This window comes from Aplidium turbinatum, chromosome 1, assembly GCF_918807975.1.
Source record: "Aplidium turbinatum chromosome 1, kaAplTurb1.1, whole genome shotgun sequence".
Classification (NCBI taxonomy): domain Eukaryota; kingdom Metazoa; phylum Chordata; class Ascidiacea; order Aplousobranchia; family Polyclinidae; genus Aplidium; species Aplidium turbinatum.
The window spans coordinates 63,772,437-63,793,326 of record NC_137472.1 but is presented as its reverse complement, the minus strand read 5'-3'; the positions used below and the strand labels follow the sequence as shown (position 1 = coordinate 63,793,326).

Genomic DNA, 20,890 nt, shown 5'->3' with positions numbered 1-20,890 from the left:
CAGGGGGGGGCGAAAGGGGCCATGGCCCCCCCCAAATTTTCAAAGTTTGGATTCCGAAGTTGAACCCTTTGTTGAAAATATAATATAATTTGTATAAATTTATATTGTTTTCCAAGACATCTGGCTATTAACACCCCCCAGGACTTGTTTTAGACACACAGAAAGACATCAATAAATTTTGCAAATCGTAAATCGCGCAAAGTTTACGCAATTTACGCTTCTTTTAACTAATCTGTGGAAGCAATTTCAGAATCGCTTACTCTGTAGGGTTTTTGTGTAGCTGAGTTTTTTGTGTTCTCTAATTTTAGCCGCAGTTTTTGCCCGTTTGTGTGTAGATAAGAGCTACCTTTAATAAGTTAATAGCTGTTTATCTGCTAATAAGTTTCATACAAATATAACCCTGAAAGTGTTTCCAGAAAGCGTTATAATCTATTATTTAAGTGTAATTTTGCAAAAATTTTCCGGGGGAGCATGCCCCCGGACCCCCCTAGAATACGCGTGCCTTTGGCACGCTCTAACCCCCACCAGCTTTATTGCTTCCCTTGCTTAACCCACCAGGATGCGCCACTGCACATCAGGTGGCGATGTCTTAAATCAAACATTTTGTCGTTCTCTTCAATTCATCAAATATTTGGCCCCCCCCAAAATTTTTTTCTGGCTACGCCACTGGGAGCAAGTAAAGGGCAAAGCTTTTTCCAAAGGGGGCAACATTTTCAGTGACGTCAACAACAAAAGCAATATAATTTACTTTAAAATTAGGGTTAATGCTAAGCCATACTTTACGATAAAATGTTCAACTTTTTGCCTTGAAAAGTTCTTTGACTAATCATACGCAGGGGCTTAGCCAGCACAAAAATCGTGACAGACAAATGAGTACGGTAGTTTGTTAAGGCAGACATATAGGAGGTCTGGGAGGCCACCATCAGAAAATTGTGAAAAAAACACCTTGTCCTGGAAAAAAACACTCATTCTGAAAGTACTTTAAGCCTAAATGAATAGTAAAACTCTGTAAAATAATTTTGTAACAAAGGGTGAAAAGGTTATTTTAGTTACCGGTTCATAAAACCAAAACAGTTGTAAGAGTAGAATAGACCGATGATGGTTAGTTCAATGGTGGGCTTCAGTGTGCCAATAAGCACCTTTCGTAAAAAACACAACACAAAAATAATCAAATGTTCACATTGGATCTCAGGTGTGCATCGTATACGTAGAAATAAACATTCGACATTACAATAGGCTACGGTACTGGTAAGCAAAATGTTAACAAAATTGCCTATCACTGCCTCCGACCAAGCTACTATTAGCAGCCAAAGTGTTACATTCAGATTTCAGATTCTGTTTTGTTTGGTTTAGTAGCCTACTACAACATGCAAAGCGTGTTACATGACTAAATGGCGCATAAATTTGATCAAATTAGGACAACTTTTTAACAAACTTTTCTACAGATTTGCAATAGCTATATACCGCAGACCACATCATCAAAGATTGCAACATTTTCAGCATGTCTAATGGAGTGGAAGGTTTGCGTGTCTTGGATGATGAAACCAAAGACTGGCTATTCTCTAACAGCCTTCCAGTGCAGTCCTGGAACATCGTGAATCTGAGGTGATAATACGACAGACTCTCGACCTCAAATGCTCTTACGACGAGGAAATGCTGATACAAGTCTGTCAGTCCGTTGCATATTATACAAAAAAAAAAAAGAAATGGGAGAGACAACTGCACTCCTGGTCATATGGATTGCACTTGCTGATTCTAGTTTGATTATAAATGAAGGGAAAGCGACACAAATGACAGTTTCTATAGAACGAACATGCTGAATCCAGATAACTCATCATCAATTGTGACCAACTGTGACATATTGTTTTCAGCTGGAGCAAGGATAACGTATGTATTTAACTGAATCTGGTTAATTAACAAACTACTGTACTACAGTATGAGATACAAAACTCTAATTGAAAACAGTTGTTCCTGATTAACGTCTCATTAGCTTCATTTTTGCAGGGGGGCAATAGGAGGGGCAATTGCCACCCTTTAATCACGCCACTGGATAAAAAAAGCTTTCTGATAATGTTTGAAGTAGTCTGATCTGTAAAAACAGTCGGAAGTAGTCAACGACTTTATTAGACTGTTGCCGTAGTTAATGCAACGCTGAATAAAGGAAAACATGTTCCTTTTCAAATGTAATAATATTACAATCAATGTGATGTTCACGTACGCTTACGTAGCGTGGCAGATTATGCAGCTTTCTAAACGAGTCATTGTAAGCCACTCGTCAACGATTTAAACAAGAAAGACGATATTTATGCAACAGTTGCAAAGCATGAAAGGCAGTATGAGCGAAACATAAAATGCTTAACAGCCGTTGAACATTTATAAAATCGCAATTTTAATGTTTTGATAATGCAGCAAAGTAATCGCATTTGCGCAAAATATCCAGTTCATCAAATAAACAGTTAGGCAATGTATATAAACACCTAAGTACGTAGCCTATTTAACCAAATCCACAGAGAAATTTTTTTCAGGCCTAAACGAGTCCTGTGGGCCTCAAGAAAGTTTAAAATATCGAGAGGAAAATAGCAAAGATATATGACAACAAAGATAATTTGGATCACATAGATTGGAGCGCACTGAGAGTATGTTTGTATTACAGGATAAGAAAACTAGCAGCGGGTTTTCCACAATTCATTGAAGCTAATTCAAAACAAGAGTGGGTGATTTTCTATTTTCGTATGAAGTCGTCTTCATAACCGATGCTGGTTTCAATGAACCAGATGCTGAGCTTGCAAATCAAACAATCTCTAAACCTCATCAATTCTTCCATTGTTGCGCAATGTCTCAAAGGGTAATAAAGCAATGGCCTATTATTGCACTACACCATAGATCATTGTGCAAAATATGACTCATGTTAGATCACATAGATTGGTGCACAGTAAGAGTACGTTTATATTACAGGATAAGGAAACTAGCAGCGGGTTTTCCACATTTGTGTCAAGCTAACTCAAAACAAGAGTGGGGGATTTTCTATTTTCGTATGAAGTCGTCTTCATAACCGATGCTGGTTTCTATGAACCAGATGCTGAGCTTGCAAATCAAACAATCTCTAAACCTCATCAATTCTTCCATTGTTGCACAATGTCTCAAAGGGTAACAAAGCAATGGCCCATTGTTGCACTACACTATAGATCATTGTGCAAAATATGACTCAAGTTAGATCACATAGATTGGAGCGCAATAAGAGTACGTTTATATAACAAGATAAGAAAATTAGCAGCTGGATTTCCACAATTGTTGAAATAAAACTAACACTATTTATTTCAGCAAACTTGCAGAAACAAATGATTATGCAAGACGTGACTCAAGTTGGATGAATTGCAATAGAGTACAGTGAGATATTCCAATCACACGATGAGGAATATTAGCATTGGGGTTTCCACAATTGTGTCAAGCTAATTCAAAACAAACCGTGGGTGGTTTTCTCAACACAGAAAACTGAAGGAGATATCATTTAAAGCAACACGTCAGGTCAACTTACTGGATTTCTTGAGCGCTGAGATAAAAAGCAATCATAAAAAATATAATTTTCTGCATATGAACGAAACATCATCACTGGTTTGTGTTAGACAAAAAAAAATGAAACGAAATCTGGGTTTGCAATCAACGGATTAGTGAAATCTGGGTTTGTAATTAACAGATTAGTGAAATCTAGGTTTGCAATCAATGGATTAGTGAAATCTGGGTTTGTAATCAACGGATTAGTGAAATCTACTGTAAAGTAAAAACCAACACTACATTAGTTCGATAAAAGTTTCAATAACATAGCTTTGGTAGAGAGGTACTTTTTAAAAACCATAGACAGACAATCGATAACAACTTAATAACATTGAATTGCATAATTCAAAATTCTAGAAAGTTTTGCCGAAAACGTTTGAAATTATGTATCTATTTCATTTCTGTATTAATTTTGAATTATGCAATTCAATGTTATTAAGTTGTTATCGATTGTCTGTCTATAGTTTCAATAACGTTTATAAAAAGAACATAACCATGTCATAGATTGAGTTACGCTTCAGCTTCAAACAATCATATCATATGCAACTCACAACACCCTCGCTGGCTCCCAGCAGAACGTTTATAATGTAAAGAACATAACTATGTCATAGATTGAGTTACGCTTCAGCTTCAAACAATCATATCATATGCAACTCACAACACCCTCGCTGGCTCCCAGCAGAACGTTTATAATGTAAAGAACATAACCATGTCATAGATTGAGTTATGCTTCAGCTTCAAACAATCATATCATATGCAACTCACAACACCCTCGCTGGCTCCCAGCAGAACGTTTATAATGTAAAGAACATAACTATGTCATAGATTGAGTTACGCTTCAGCTTCAAACAATCATATCATATGCAACTCACAACACCCTCGCTGGCTCCCAGCAGAACGTTTATAATGTAAAGAACATAACCATGTCATAGATTGAGTTACGCTTCAGCTTCAAACAATCATATCATATGCAACTCACAACACCCTCGCTGGCTCCCAGCAGAACGTTTATAATGTAAAGAACATAACCATGTCATAGATTGAGTTACGCTTCAGCTTCAAACAATCATATCATATGCAACTCACAACACCCTCGCTGGCTCCCAGCAGAACGTTTATAATGTAAAGAACATAACTATGTCATAGATTGAGTTACGCTTCAGCTTCAAACAATCATATCATATGCAACTCACAACACCCTCGCTGGCTCCCAGCAGAACGTTTATAATGTAAAGAACATAACCATGTCATAGATTGAGTTATGCTTCAGCTTCAAACAATCATATCATATGCAACTCACAACACCCTCGCTGGCTCCCAGCAGAACGTTTATAATGTAAAGAACATAACTATGTCATAGATTGAGTTACGCTTCAGCTTCAAACAATCATATCATATGCAACTCACAACACCCTCGCTGGCTCCCAGCAGAACGTTTATAATGTAAAGAACATAACCATGTCATAGATTGAGTTATGCTTCAGCTTCAAACAATCATATCATATGCAACTCACAACACCCTCGCTGGCTCCCAGCAGAACGTTTATAATGTAAAGAACATAACCATATCATAGATTGAGTTATGCTTCAGCTTCAAACAATCATATCATATGCAACTCACAACACCCTCGCTGGCTCCCAGCAGAACGTTTATAATGTAAAGAACATAACCATGTCATAGATTGAGTTACGCTTCAGCTTCAAACAATCATATCATATGCAACTCACAACACCCTCGCTGGCTCCCAGCAGAACGTTTATAATGTAAAGAACATAACCATATCATAGATTGAGTTATGCTTCAGCTTCAAACAATCATATCATATGCAACACACAACACCCTCGCTGGCTCCCAGCAGAACGTTTATAATGTAAAGAACATAACCATGTCATAGATTGAGTTACGCTTCAGCTTCAAACAATCATATCATATGCAACTCACAACACCCTCGCTGGCTCCCAGCAGAACGTTTATAATGTAAAGAACATAACTATGTCATAGATTGAGTTACGCTTCAGCTTCAAACAATCATATCATATGCAACTCACAACACCCTCGCTGGCTCCCAGCAGAACGTTTATAATGTAAAGAACATAACTATGTCATAGATTGAGTTACGCTTCAGCTTCAAACAATCATATCATATGCAACTCACAACACCCTCGCTGGCTCCCAGCAGAACGTTTATAATGTAAAGAACATAACCATATCATAGATTGAGTTACGCTTCAGCTTCAAACAATCATATCATATGCAACTCACAACACCCTCGCTGGGTCCCAGCAGAACGTTTGCGGTGCGGCCTGGGTCATGTGGGGGGCGCTGTGGAATGGGGGCTTTCCCTTAACCCATGCCAAGAATTGCAGTCATATGGGTTTCAGTCCCAAACACATGCATGGGAACGCCAAGCGTGGCACCTACAAGGATGAAGGCTGTTAAACATCTCGTTGCCACCTAAAGTTTGTGCTAGATTAAAGTAAAAGTTTGAAAACGTACCAACTTCTCTCATGACACGTTCTTTATAATTGGATCCACCACGACGGACAAAGATAGACACGTGATTGTCTCGTAACAAGTTTTGAAACTGCTTCAAAGCGCGTACTTGGTACATTGGTACGTCGTACATTTCTCAATATTCCCGGGTCCTTCAAAATTCCCGGGTTCTTCAAAATTCCCAGAAAGTTTCCAGGAAAATTTCAAAAATTCCCGGAAACTTACCACCCGTTTACAACCCTAACTAAATCAATAAAAAAGGTCTGATTGAAAGTTTGATTAGGATGAAGCTACCGTTCACATGAACTTTTTAGTTGCTTTAAGGCACATAGCCGTCCACCAAAATGTCACAATATAGCCAAATCATATCTAAATTTTGCTATCAAACGTTATTTAACGTTTCGATAACGTGTTTCAAACTTTAAGGATACAAGGGAGGACGGAAAAGTTCTCATCATTGGTGGCGAAATTGCCAATTTTACCAACGTCGCTGCTACCTTTAATCATCAGAGACAAAGTAGTCCGAGCATAGTCGTAGGACTTTTGTTCATTGGGAGCTCCAATATATTCCCCATAATTTGCAAGCTCCGAAGCGCCACCAAGGTCGCAAATGGTGTCGCTGTGGAATAAATCACATTTTATTTCACAAAGCAACTGCAAGTACTGACATGATAACTCAGTTCAAGCAGACCGCTTTCACGCACAAAACCTAACCTAGAATAACGTATTGTGTGGGGAGATGTACAATGTACATTTGATTGCCATGTACATTGTACAATGTACATGGTAATACAAGTAACCGGTAGACTACAGAAGTACTGCCTCCAGCCACCATAGTCCATATGCGTCCTCGTGGATTCAACACCGTCAACTTCAGTGAAGTTCCGCTATTGGCATCCAGATCAGCGATATAAGCCTCTTCTGGATAAGCCTCCCGGCAGAATGGAAGAAGGAGGAGGGAAGGTGACATCCCCTTCATTGGCGCTGGCACACAAACTCGGCACCCTGTGGCATAAGATACCGTTTTAGAATGAGGAACAAACTGGATATTCTAGAGCTGCAAGAGACGTTTTAGGTTATTTATTCGTTAAGCAGCCAGCAGTAGAATCATATTTTCAAGCGTTACGTTATGCAAAAGGAATATGAGATCACTAAGCGTTTCAATTAACAAGATCTACTCAGCATAGTAAAAATATAGATAAAGTTGTAATCGTTGCTAACATGCAAGTGCCTTGAAACTTGTAAGGAATGAAGTTATAAAACTTTTAACTAATAACTAATGGTCAAACATGTGGCATCGGATACAGTTTCTACACATCAGATCACTTCTTCTGCTAGCACTTCTCAAATGCTCACTTGCTGCATATACTAAGCTCCCGCATATTATGAAATATTTTTTTAATTTTTGTTAGTGTAGATGGTTTCTATATTCATACTTCTGTTCTTCTGTTGTGATTGGTTGAGCTCCGTAGGTTGGTAGTAGTTCACAATTACTTCATGCTTGTATAGTTTCATGGCGATTAAATCGAAAAGTGTGCTACGTTGCCTTGTGAGTTGAGTGACCAGTTTTCCGTCCAACAACGCGGCTGCAAGAAACTTGCAGCCAAGTTTATATGCGCAGAGTGCACGTACTGAGGATATTATACAGAATGCAAAACGTGTTACATGACTAAATGCCGCATAAATTTGATCAAGGAAAGACAACTTTCTAATAAACTTTTCTACAGATTTTCAATGACTATATACCGCAGACCACACCATCAATGATTGCTACATTTTCAGCCCGTCTAATGGAGTGGAAGGTCTGCGTGTCTTTGATGATGAAAACAAAGACTGGCTGTTCTCTAACAGCATTCCAATGTAGTCCTGGAACATCGTGAATCTGAGGTGGTAAAAACATAGACTCTCGACCCCTGATGCTCTTATGAGGACGAATAGCTTATTCAAGTCTGTTAGTCGGTTCCTTAAACAAAACAAAAAATCGGAAATGGGAGAGGCTACTGCACTCCTGGTTATATGGATTGCACTTGCTGATTCTACTTTGATTATAAATGAAGGGAGAGTGACACAAATGACAGTTTCTATAGAACGAACATGCTGAATCTAGATGAATCATCATCAATTGTGACCAACTGTGACATATTGTTTTCAGCTGGAGCAAGGATAACGGATGTATTTAACCGAACCTGGTTAAATAAGCAAACTATTCCACCGTAACAGAATGCAGTACGGTATCAAAAAAGAAAACTTATCCAAACTGCAGCCTAACACTCAATGGTGTTACAGTGAAACAAGTTGATAAATTTAAATATCTTGGATACACTATAACTTCCGATGGCAAAAATGACACTGAAATTAAAAAGAGAATCGCCATAGCAAAGGATACTTTCAATAAAATAAGCACAGTCTTCAGGAATCGCAACATGACAATAAAGACCAAAATTAAAGTTTTAAAAGCATATGTAGAATCAATTCTAACCTACCGATGTGAATGCTGGACAATAAGTAAAGATATGAAGGAAAGATCAGAGGTTGCTGAGATGTGGTTTCTCAGAAGGATGTTGAGGATATCTTGGACTGAAAAGAAGAGCAATGACGAAGTTATGAAATTATCAAAAGCAGAAACGAAATTAATAACAACAGTAAGAAGGCGCCAGATGCAATTTGTAGGTCATATTCACAGACATGGAGATTTGGAAAAATTAGCTCTATTGGGGATGATACAGGGAAAAAGAAGCAGAGGTCGACAAAGATTAACTTATTTAAACAGCTCAACTCAATGGGTCACAAAAACAACAGTCAAAACGAATGATTTTATACGAATGGCAAATGACAGAGAAGTTTGCAAGACCATGATCGCCAACGTCTGTATCAAATCAGCCACATAATCATCATCATAATCATTGCACTGTAGTATGAGACACACAATTTTAATTGAAAACAGTTGTTCCTGATTAACGTCTCACTAGCTTCATTTTGAGAGAGGGGCAAAAGGAGGGGCAATTGCTTCCCTTTAATTACGCCACTGGATCAATATTAATAGTCGTTTAATGATGTTTGAACTATAGTCTGATCGGTAAAAACAGTCGGAATTAATCAAAGACATTATTAGACTGTTGCCGTAGTTAATGCAACGCTGAATAAAGTGAAAACATGTTCCTCAACAAATGTAATAATATTACAATCAATGTGATGTTCGCGTGCGCTCATGTAGCATAAACGAGACAATGTAAGCCACTCGTCAACGATTTAAACAAGAAAGACGATATTTATGCAACAGTTGCAAAGCATAAAAGGTAGTATGAGCGAAACATAAAATGCTTAACAGTCGTTGAACATTTATAAAATCGCAAGTTTAATGTTTTGGTAATGCAGCAAAGTGATCGCATTTGCGCACAATATCCAGTTCATCAAATAAACAGTTAGGCTATGTATATAAACACCTAAGTTCGTAGCCTACTTAACCAAATCAACAGAGAAAAAAAATTTCACGCCCAAACGAGATCTGTGGGTCTCGAGAAAGTTTAAAATATCGAAGGGAAAATAACAAAGATATTTGACAACAAAGATAAGTTGGATCACATAGATTGGAGCGCACTGAGAGTATATTTGTATTACAGGATAAGGAAACTAGCAGCGGGTTTTCCACAATTCATTGAAGCTAACTCAAAGCAAATTGTGGGTGGTTTTTATTTTTTCCGTGAAGTCGTCGTTATAACCGATGCTGGTTTCAATGAACCAGATGCTGAGCTTGCAAATCAAACAATCTCTAAACCTCATCAATTCTTCCATTGTTGCGCAATGTCTCAAAGGGTAATAAAGCAATGGCCTATTATTGCACTGCACCATAGATCATTGTGCAAAATATGACTCATGTTAGATCACATAGATTGGTGCACAGTAAGAGTAGGCTACGTTTGTAGCCTATTACAGGATAAGAAAACTAGCAGCGGGTTTTCCACAATTGTGTCAAGCTAACTCAAAACAAGAGTGGGGGATTTTCTATTTTCGTGTGAAATTTTCTTCATAACCGATGCTGGTTTCAATGAACCAAATGCTGAGCTGCAAATCAGACAATCTCTAAACCTCATCAATTCTTCCATTGTTGCGCAATGTCTCAAAGGGTAATAAAGCAATGGCCTATTGTTGCACTGCACTATAGATCATTGTGCAAAATATGACTCAAGTTAGATCACATAGATTGGAGCACAGTAAGAGTACGTTTATATTACAGGATAAGAAAATTAGCAGCTGGATTTCCACAATTGTTGAAATAAAACTAACACAATTTATTTCAGCAAACTTGCAGAAACAAATGATTATGCAAGACGTGACTCAAGTTGGATGAATTGCAATAGAGTACATTGAGATATTCCAATCACACGATGAGGAATATTAGCATTGGGGTTTCCACAATTGTGTCAAGCTAATTCAAAACAAACCGTGGGTGGTTTTCTCAACACAGAAAACTGAAGGAGATATCCTGGAAAGCAACACGTCAGGTCAACTTACTGGATTTCTTGAGCGCTGAGATAAAAAGCAATCATAAAAAATATTATTTTCTGCATATGAACGAAACATCATCACTGGTTTGTGTTAGACAAAAAAAAATAAAACGAAATCTGGGTTTGCAATCAACGGATTAGTGAAATCTGGGTTTGCAATCAACGGATTAGTGAAATCTAGGTTTGCAATCAACGGATTAGTGAAATATGGGTTTGTAATCAACGGATTAGTGAAATCTACTGTAAAGTAAAAACCAACACTACATTAGTTCAATAAAAGTTTCAATAACGTTTATGAAAAGAACTTAACCATGTCATAGATTGAGTTACGCTTCAGCTTCAAACAATCATATCATATGCAACTCACAACACCCTCGCTGGCTCCCAGCAGAACGTTTATTATGTAAAGAACATAACCATATCATAGATTGAGTTACGCTTCAGCTTCAAACAATCATATCATATGCAACTCACAACACCCTCGCTGGCTCCCAGCAGAACGTTTATAATGTAAAGAACATAACCATATCATAGATTGAGTTATGCTTCAGCTTCAAACAACTATATCATGTGCAACTCACAACACCCTCGCTGGCTCCCAGCAGAACATTTATAATGTAAAGAACATAACCATATCATAGATTGAGTTACGCTTCAGCTTCAAACAATCATATCATATGCAACTCACAACACCCTCGCTGGCTCCCAGCAGAACGTTTATAATGTAAAGAACATAACCATGTCATAGATTGAGTTACGCTTCAGCTTCAAACAATCATATCATATGCAACTCACAACACCCTCGCTGGCTCCCAGCAGAACGTTTATAATGTAAAGAACATAACCATGTCATAGATTGAGTTACGCTTCAGCTTCAAACAATCATATCATGTGCAACTCACAACACCCTCGCTGGCTCCCAGCAGAACGTTTATAATGTAAAGAACATAACCATGTCATAGATTGAGTTACGCTTCAGCTTCAAACAATCATATCATATGCAACTCACAACACCCTCGCTGGCTCCCAGCAGAACGTTTATAATGTAAAGAACATAACCATGTCATAGATTGAGTTACGCTTCAGCTTCAAACAATCATATCATATGCAACTCACAACACCCTCGCTGGCTCCCAGCAGAACGTTTATAATGTAAAGAACATAACCATGTCATAGATTGAGTTACGCTTCAGCTTCGAACAATCATATCATATGCAACTCACAACACCCTCGCTGGCTCCCAGCAGAACGTTTATAATGTAAAGAACATAACCATGTCATAGATTGAGTTACGCTTCAGCTTCGAACAATCATATCATATGCAACTCACAACACCCTCGCTGGCTCCCAGCAGAACGTTTATAATGTAAAGAACATAACCATGTCATAGATTGAGTTACGCTTCAGCTTCAAACAACTATATCATATGCAACTCACAACACCCTCGCTGGCTCCCAGCAGAACGTTTGCGGTGCGGCCTGGGTCATGTGGGGGGCGCTGTGGAATGGGGGCTTTCCCTTAACCCATGCACAGAATTGCAGTCATATGGGTTTCAGTCCCAAACACATGCATGGGAACGCCAAGCGTGGCATCTACAAGGATGAACGCTGTTAAATATCTCGTTGTCACGTAAAGTTTGTGCAAGAATGTAAAAGTTTGAAAACGTACCAACTTCCCTCATGACGCGTTCTTTATAATTGGATCCACCACGACGGACAAAGGTAGACACGTGATTGTCTCGTAACAAGTTATGAAACTGCTTCACAACGCGTACAATACCCTAAACAAAAAGATATCATAAACAGACATAACTCAGCAACAACACTACATTTAACATTATAAAAACAAAAAACAAAAAGCGAACGTTTTCGGCTAGTCATATAGCCCTTTTCAAGCCTATAAGAAATACATTATTAAAAGAAATGCTAAAGAATCATATAGTATCACAGCAAAAATATGGTCAAAGCTAAACATTTGAGAAACTGCCTCGCTCACACAAAATGATAACTGAAAATTACACAGCACAACGGGTCAAGTATTTCAGAGGTAAAATTAATTGATTGTTCAGACAAGGACTCAGGCAGATTACGCAAGAAAGACAGAAGCACAAGAGATAGTGGCACAAAACAAAGTGAATGCGAGAAAACACAAGACGTGATAATTCAATCAAAAAACTGCTAAAAGGTAAGAAGCTCCGCAAGCAAATAATTGCCTGTTGAGCCCTGGGTTTAAAGATTTGATGATCAATGCCTCGTGAATCTTGGTGTCGAATTCGGACAAACACTTACGAACAATTTTGAAAGACTGCAAAGACGGTTTATTGTTAGAGCACGATTGGCAGTTTCTAATATGGTCTTTAATTGCACTGTTTTTATTAAAATTAGCTAAATTCAAATGCTCTCCCACTCTCGTCACCAAATGTCGTGTGGTCATACCAACGTATGACGATCTCGCATCATGCGAGCAAGTGAACTTATACACGACGTTAGAACATAAGCGGAAAGGAGTTTTAGACTTCAACTGAAAATAATAACCAGCTTTAAATGTTTTATAAACGGGAAAAATCTTAACGTTAAACTTCAAGGCAATAAATCTGGACAAACTTGTGGCAAAACGTTTGGATTCCTTGCCAACAAACGGGATTGTTAGAAAGTTTTTGAAATCAGGTTTTGAAATCAGTTTTTGAAATCAAATCAGTTTTTGAAATTTTCTAGCCCACCTTGAAAATGAGGTTTTTTCTGAAAATACTTCCCAATTCTTTCCCAAGCTTTACTTACGTTATATTGACGACATTTTTGCCATATTTGATAACGATAATTCTTGTTCACAGTTTCTTGAAGTACTCAATACGCAACATCAAAACATAAATTTTACTGTAGAAAAAGCAACGGAGACTATACCTTTTTTGGATGTAGAAATCAAGATAAATGGTAATGGATTTGATACTTGGGTCTGGCGTAAACCTACAAACCCTGATTTCAAAAACTTTCTAACAATCCCGTTTGTTGGCAAGGAATCCAAACGTTTTGCCACAAGTTTGTCCAGATTTATTGCCTTGAAGTTTAACGTTAAGATTTTTCCCGTTTATAAAACATTTAAAGCTGGTTATTATTTTCAGTTGAAGTCTAAAACTCCTTTCCGCTTATGTTCTAACGTCGTGTATAAGTTCACTTGCTCGCATGATGCGAGATCGTCATACGTTGGTATGACCACACGACATTTGGTGACGAGAGTGGGAGAGCATTTGAATTTAGCTAATTTTAATAAAAACAGTGCAATTAAAGACCATATTAGAAACTGCCAATCGTGCTCTAACAATAAACCGTCTTTGCAGTCTTTCAAAATTGTTCGTAAGTGTTTGTCCGAATTCGACACCAAGATTCACGAGGCATTGATCATCAAATCTTTAAACCCAGGGCTCAACAGGCAATTATTTGCTTGCGGAGCTTCTTACCTTTTAGCAGTTTTTTGATTGAATTATCACGTCTTGTGTTTTCTCGCATTCACTTTGTTTTGTGCCACTATCTCTTGTGCTTCTGTCTTTCTTGCGTAATCTGCCTGAGTCCTTGTCTGAACAATCAATTAATTTTACCTCTGAAATACTTGACCCGTTGTGCTGTGTAATTTTCAGTTATCATTTTGTGTGAGCGAGGCAGTTTCTCAAATGTTTAGCTTTGACCATATTTTTGCTGTGATACTATATGATTCTTTAGCATTTCTTTTAATAATGTATTTCTTATAGGCTTGAAAAGGGCTATATGACTAGCCGAAAACGTTCGCTTTTTGTTTTTTGTTTTTATAATGTTAAATGTAGTGTTGTTGCTGAGTTATGTCTGTTTATGGTTTAAAAGAGTTACCTCTCTACCCAAATTGTATTAAAAAGATATCAAGCTCAAATATTATCAAACCGGTAACTAGACCCTTTTACATTGATTTAACGTCTACAGACGTTGAACCAATGTAAGAAAAGGACTGGTTTGTTGGTTGGGTGTTTGACCGTAAAGAGTCTTTGCTATTAACTCAACCAGCACTTTAGTTGTGTTTGCAATTGTTTGCATTGGTCTAACGTCTGCAGATATTAAATCTGTAAAATTCCCGAGAATTTTCAAAGCCGAAACTTTCCATGGACAGAAACTTTCAAAACAACCTTATTTTGATGTTGAAACAGGAAAATAATGGCCTTGTACTGTTCAGACTAAAAGTACTATGTATAACTAATATACTTAAGAACATACAAGCACAAGGTTTAGTTTAATAACTCCAAAAACAAATCATCACCAATCTGTCTTTTTTTACAAAGAAAAGCAATACTGACTCAGTATTACAATACTGATTCATTTACAAAGTCTTTGTTTTAGTTGCTGCCGGTTAGCATCTCCTCCTGGTCGGCTTCTTCAGATGATGTACTGTGCTGGCAGCGTCATCAACTTCAGAGTCAACTTCAATTTGAGTTGACTTGTCTTTACAGGGCTCAAACCATGCCAAGTTTTACCTAGATTTAGTTTTACCTGATACTAGTTTTTCCACCCTTTCGTTTGAGTCATACAAATGTTTTCAACTTGTTTTCAAATTCGAAATCGCAAGAATGCTTTCAAAAGGCGTGCACCTAAAATATATTGCAAACAAAACGAGAAGTTCTGATTGACAAAAACGGAAAAGAGAAGACCTAAGGGGAACGTAAGCAAGGTACGTTGTTTCAACGAAAACAAACCAAAATACACACCAGTTGTTTTGTAACACAAGGAATAAAGAAATGAGCTGCAAGAATGAAAGAAGAACATAAATCTTTAATAATAAAGGTTGAGAATCATGGTATAGCACCAGAAAAAATAACTTGAAAATTGTGTGGTCATGAACTCAATGTGACTTGTCCATGGCCGCGATGGCCGACGGGAGCTTAGAATGTGACTTGTCCATGGCCGCGATGGCCGACGGGAGCTTAGAGACCTGGAGCTCGAATGTTAAAATTGAAACTTCTTTGACAGAACGCACATAATATGCAAGAATGTCATAGCAGCGTCAGAGTCACATGCCACTTGTCGTTGTTCTACAAACTACGTCATCAATCCTCAAGCCTCCACGTCACAATTGATCAACATTTTCTTCCAATCAGCATCTTGGCATAATATTGTGATTAACATTTGTACTTCGGCCAGTTCTTGTAAAAATATCATCCGATACCAAGTTGGCGATTTACAAGAACCAGTTTTATCGTGAACAAACAGTTTGTACCAAGGTCCTGGCATCACACGCATTGTTCGTTGATATGTTGCGCAAATTAATCTTATCACGAACCAACAGTTTAAAAAACCTTCCACTTAGCGAAGTCACAAACTACTTTTATAATATAGCAAACAATGAGCAAGCAGTTTGGAAGTTTTTATTTTAATGAATTAATTGCGAACAAACAATTTTAAGGAGATTGTATTCCAAGAGTTGTTAATATTTGTGCTTGGCGGTCCTAAGCTGTTGTCATTGTTGATTTGAATAATTTGCAGTTGCTAATTTTCCCATACATGTAGCAATTTCGTTAAAATTAATAAGAATATTGAAGAGAGCTTCCAACTGTTTAGCTGAGCTCTCAATTATATTTTTGTCTGATTTTTCTTCAACTATTGAATTGTAAATGTCGTAAACCACCTTTTACAAACGTTTGGATCATTTGTATGGTGGATAAAAGTAAAATATTTGCTTCTTGACAAAAGTTTTCAAAAAAATGTATGTTCTCTAAAAAGTGTGTGCTCCCAATATTCTCATATTGAAACAAGATTTCGGCATAGTATTTTGACAAGTAAATTAATGATTTGAGTTTGTTTGGGTACATTTCAATAGAAGCAATGTTAACTTAACTTCTCCCCAGTACGCTACTTCCCGGACGAAAGAAGCTCATGGTTTATGGACGTACTCCTTTTAGTCTGTTTAACGTTTTATCGCTATTCCGAAAAACAAAAAGATGAACTTGTCGCTACAAAAGCTCGACGATAAATAGGTTACATCTATTGGGTTTTGTTTTGTCGGTAAAAAATTTTTGAAATCGTCATCCGAACGCTTTTTTATTAGTACAGTCACTCCATTTAGCACTGTTTATCACAGTGATGTCATAATTACGTTTGTCTAAGTCAGGGGTATCAAACTCAAATGCACCCCGGGCCAAATTTAAAAAATCAGTACACGTCGCTGGCCAGACTAGTTCAATATTTATTGCAAATATATTTCAAGGAACTTCCGACTTTGCAACAATGGGTGGTTTTGCCAGCGATTTTGAGCATATGGGTGGGGCATTTACGGAAACATGATTAAAGTTTAAAAAAAGTAAACTCAGGTCAAGTCATATCTAAAGTCAAGATAGGGCTATTAAATAAAGAAAAATATCAGTTGTATTCCTTGCTTATGGCTTTCAGTACGGCCTTTTCAGAGCAGCGAAGGAAAACAATATTCAAACTAAAACCGAAAAACACCAACATGCCTCTAAAAAGCAAGGAAAAACCTACACGAAAGTTTACTTTGCGCATTTGTAACGCATACTACTTTAACCCCGATACTTGGCTTCTCATTTTGGATGCAAGTTTATCAATGTTTGGGGTCAAGCTCTCAGCTGAAGAAATCCTCATGATTGAAGACAGGTGTTCATCAGTAAGGCAACTCCTACGTTGAATTTTTTTTATTTTCTTCAAAAATCGCCAGATTTATTGATTTTGGCAATAAATTCGTCAATATGGGCTACCCAGAATGTCCTTTGATGAAGCACATTGAGAACTTTGGCTCGTGCAAATATGCACTGTACAGTACTTATAAATTAAACATTTATTGAGTTTTAATCACGTATAACTTCATTATTGTTTATTTTAGTTATGTATGTTTAATATTGATTAAAACTTGAAGTTGTTTATGATGCAGCATATCGGCGGGCCAGATTTAAAAGGAATTTAACACCATTCTGAGGGCCAAAAAATGTTGCATCGCGGGCCAGATTTGGCCCGCGGGCAGGGAGTTTGACACATATAGTCTAGGTCAAATGGTTGTTTTTATATCACTAGTGAGGAATAAAAAATGAACTGCAAGAATGAAAGATGAACATAACTGCTCAACAAAAAAGGTTGAGAATCATGGTATAGCACCAAGAAAAATAACTTGAAAATTGTGTAATTATGAATGCAAATAAGCGTTGACAGGGGCGTCCAGGAGGTACTTTTGGACCCGGGATGAATTTTGAGCCGTAACCCTCACAAGGAAACTTGAAAAAACACCGCGTATTCTTTGGAAAACTTGAAAAACACATCGCCTTTTTCTAAGAAGTATCTTGTTTTGTGGGCCGAGGATTTCGTTGGTACCGAACCCAAACTATCCTCTCAACTGCCCTGAGTGTGCAGTTTTGTATTGAAACGGCAAGCCTACTGGATTTGATACTTGTACAAATTAAAATTAATTCCAAGTCATTTCCTATGCCTATCTCTGCAGTACATTTTATTTTGAGCTATGCACCTAATATATAAGCTAATAAATAATGCCTATGACATATACGACGCTGTTCTAACGATTTAGATACATTTAGATTTAGATAATTTGTGACAAGTATATGACAAAGAAGACGCGGCGCAATCTAAGATAGCCTATTTCATTTAAGAAGTTTCCAAGATTATTACTTTGACATAAAGCTGAAAGATCGAGACAAGTTCTGGGTTCCTCATAAAGTGAGCCAACATTGCACTAAAACTAATTTTGGGCTTGAGAAAAGTTAACGCTATGACGTTCGGAATTCCATGGCGTAAAGAGAGCTGCAAAATTACCACGGACAATTAAACACGCGGAGAAAATTCAAGGTCTTTGCGCATACCTTAGATGTCGATTTATTAAAAAAGAAAACTTGAGATTTTCCATTGCAATTCGGAACTATTTTAGCGGGCGCTCGGATAATAGCTCTTAAGTTGGCAAATAAAGACCACCCTAATAAACAAGGCTGTGAAGTTGGAGTCGTAGAGTCGAAAGAGCCTCTCCGTAGTGCCGTTACAAAAGCCGAGCCCGACTCCGGCTTGATGCAAAACGATAAACAATACATTTTGTTTGCAATCCTTTTTTTCAAAATATTGTTTCTTGTTCTCAGCATTGATGTCTAAAACTTTACCAGAAAATAGAAATGCTTGCTCTTGTTAGTTTTTGTAACGTCGCCGTTTTAATTTCGATCACAACTTAAAGTGAAATTAAATTTTAAAACAATCAAAAAGACAAAAATTTGAAAAAATTTGGCAACCCTCCAAAATCTGGCAGCACTGAACTGAGGAGTCGAAGTCGTAACTTTTTTGCCCGAATCTACAGCCCTGCTAATACTGTATGTATTAGAAATGACTTAGTATATTCGTTACTCTTTATCGTCTACGACTTGAACATTTTCAATAGCAATGCAGTTCACCTAAGTTGCTTTGTCAATCATTGATACAATTTTTTAAATTGTTCAATAGTCAACATTAAAAACTCTGCTGGGATTGATATGGTGACTCAGAACTGGGTAATACAAGAATGCGTTCATTGCGTCTTTCAAACGTAATAAAATGAAAATTCGTTATTTTGTTTAAAGCATTTCAAGGATATGACATCAAACAACGTACAAAAGTAGACAAAAAATTAAAGTTTACTCTTTTGTTGAACTAACACCAGTGGTGGAATGCAAAAATATCAAATTAAGCTTTTTCGACCTTTTCATTTTCAGAATTGAATGGAACTTTTCACAAGGCATATACCTTGGTCAATCGTTCCGGAAGCTTTCATTGTTGAGATTATCAGAAAGCAATTTTCAATTACTAGAAATTAATTGTGAACAATCAGTTTGAAGTAGATTGTGCTTAGCGGAGTTATAAATGTTTGCACTTGGCGGTACCAAGCGAGGTGAGTTATCATTGCTATATCATCATGCTTCTCATGCTTTTACATGTGCAGGAAATTAATTTAAAAAAACAATTTTTTTTAACTATTTTATCTTGATAATGAGCTGCCATATTGTGTATTTGTTCTGCAATCTATAGGCTACTTAATATCGTTGCTGCGAACACTTTATATCTGTATAAAATCTGTAAATAGTCCTTGTTTTGATAGTCCGTTACCTTATTACAATATGTGTGTGTGTATTAGTTTGTTTTTGTGATGTTGTTAGCATGGGCTCTATCCAAGGGGGGGTGAGGGGGGTGATCAGAAGTTGATATGACTTTTATCCCACTTTCCAAAAATCACCCCCCCAAATTCTAAAAGTGGATAGAGCCCCTGGTTGTTAGATTCAGTCGTGTTCTCATTGCTTTAGGAATTGGCGCTCCAATTGTTTCAGGAACGAGGAGGCGACTGATTCTTAACTAATTCATCTACTTGTTTTACAGTATCAGGTTTGGTGGCCGTGCTTAACTATATTTATCGATGCAAATACCGCAATGTTTTTTTTTTATGCACGTCTTAAACCATTATGGTTTCGCCACCTTTTCCTTTTGTTGGTTTTGTTACTGTATTTCTTTTTCGCAATATCATTTCTTTTGCGTTCTGACAAAGAAAAATAAATTGAATTGAATTGAATTGAATGATCTGCTATTGATTGATTTCCCAGACATGAAAGCCTAGCAACAATGTCTTGCTTTGTATGAACAAACTAATGAAAATATTTCCAAATGATCTATAAATACAAATTGTATTTTGTCTGACGCTTTGATGCTTGGCAATCAAAGACTTTAATTCTATTGTGAATTGTATTGAAACTGCATCGAAAACTCCATGCCACAGACCTACGATTGCAAAGTGAATATTTAAATAAGAACATTTAGGTCTTTGACGGGACCTTAATAATTTGTAATTGAAGAACTTCATTCCATCATGTTTTGCATTGAGACTGCATCGTGAAGACAAATTAGAAGTTCTCATATGTCGGAACAGGTTTTTTTTTAAGGTTTGGTTTGGGTGACCGCTAAGTAGTTTAAAGAGACCTCAAGTGTTTCATTTAAATACCAAAACATAGACATATTTGCTTAAACGGATTATTTGTTAGGCTGCTGGCAGTGCACAATCACAGAACAAACTTTTCAGGTTCTATCTCATGCAACAAAACAGTCAAACAAAGTGTGCTTGTTGGCTTCTGCTTGTTATGTTTCCACACGTAAAAACTGATCATTATGCGCCATAAATCAGAAATAAACATTGACGAGTATCGAAGGTACACTGCTTTTGTGAATAACTCTTTGATTCAGCTGTTAGCTGTACCTCCACTTATTCTTTTTTCCGGACGTGAACTATTGATCGTAGGCTATATTCGTATTATCGACAAGACATAGCGAGAAACAACCATTACTTTTCTACTGTAGTTGCAAGT

General features: G+C 37.2%; 1 protein-coding gene and 1 pseudogene across 2 annotated transcripts in view; one reads left to right on the top strand and one right to left on the bottom strand.

The window, feature by feature from the left end:
- LOC145780139 (uncharacterized) overlaps positions 1 to 20,890 on the top strand; it is a 200,912-nt pseudogene that overhangs the window by 70,773 nt on the left and 109,249 nt on the right. The window lies entirely within an intron of this gene.
- LOC145777995 (uncharacterized) lies at positions 6,594 to 7,789 on the bottom strand. Its single transcript, XM_082589378.1, has 3 exons — positions 7,483 to 7,789; positions 6,879 to 7,051; positions 6,594 to 6,665 (listed from the first exon to the last, which is right to left on the bottom strand). Exons 1-3 carry the CDS (start codon positions 7,559 to 7,561, stop codon positions 6,594 to 6,596), a joined length of 324 nt encoding a protein of 107 aa, XP_082445504.1. The 5' UTR covers positions 7,562 to 7,789.

Coding starts and splice junctions, on each gene's coding strand:
- LOC145777995 (XM_082589378.1), bottom strand. CDS start 7,561: ATGAAACTATACAAGCATGAAGTAATTGTGAACTACTACCAACCTACG. Junction 7,052..7,482: donor ATCACAACAGAAGAACAGAA/GTATGAATATAG, acceptor CTTATGCCACAG/GGTGCCGAGTTTGTGTGCCA. Junction 6,666..6,878: donor GAGGACGCATATGGACTATG/GTGGCTGGAGGC, acceptor TTTATTCCACAG/CGACACCATTTGCGACCTTG.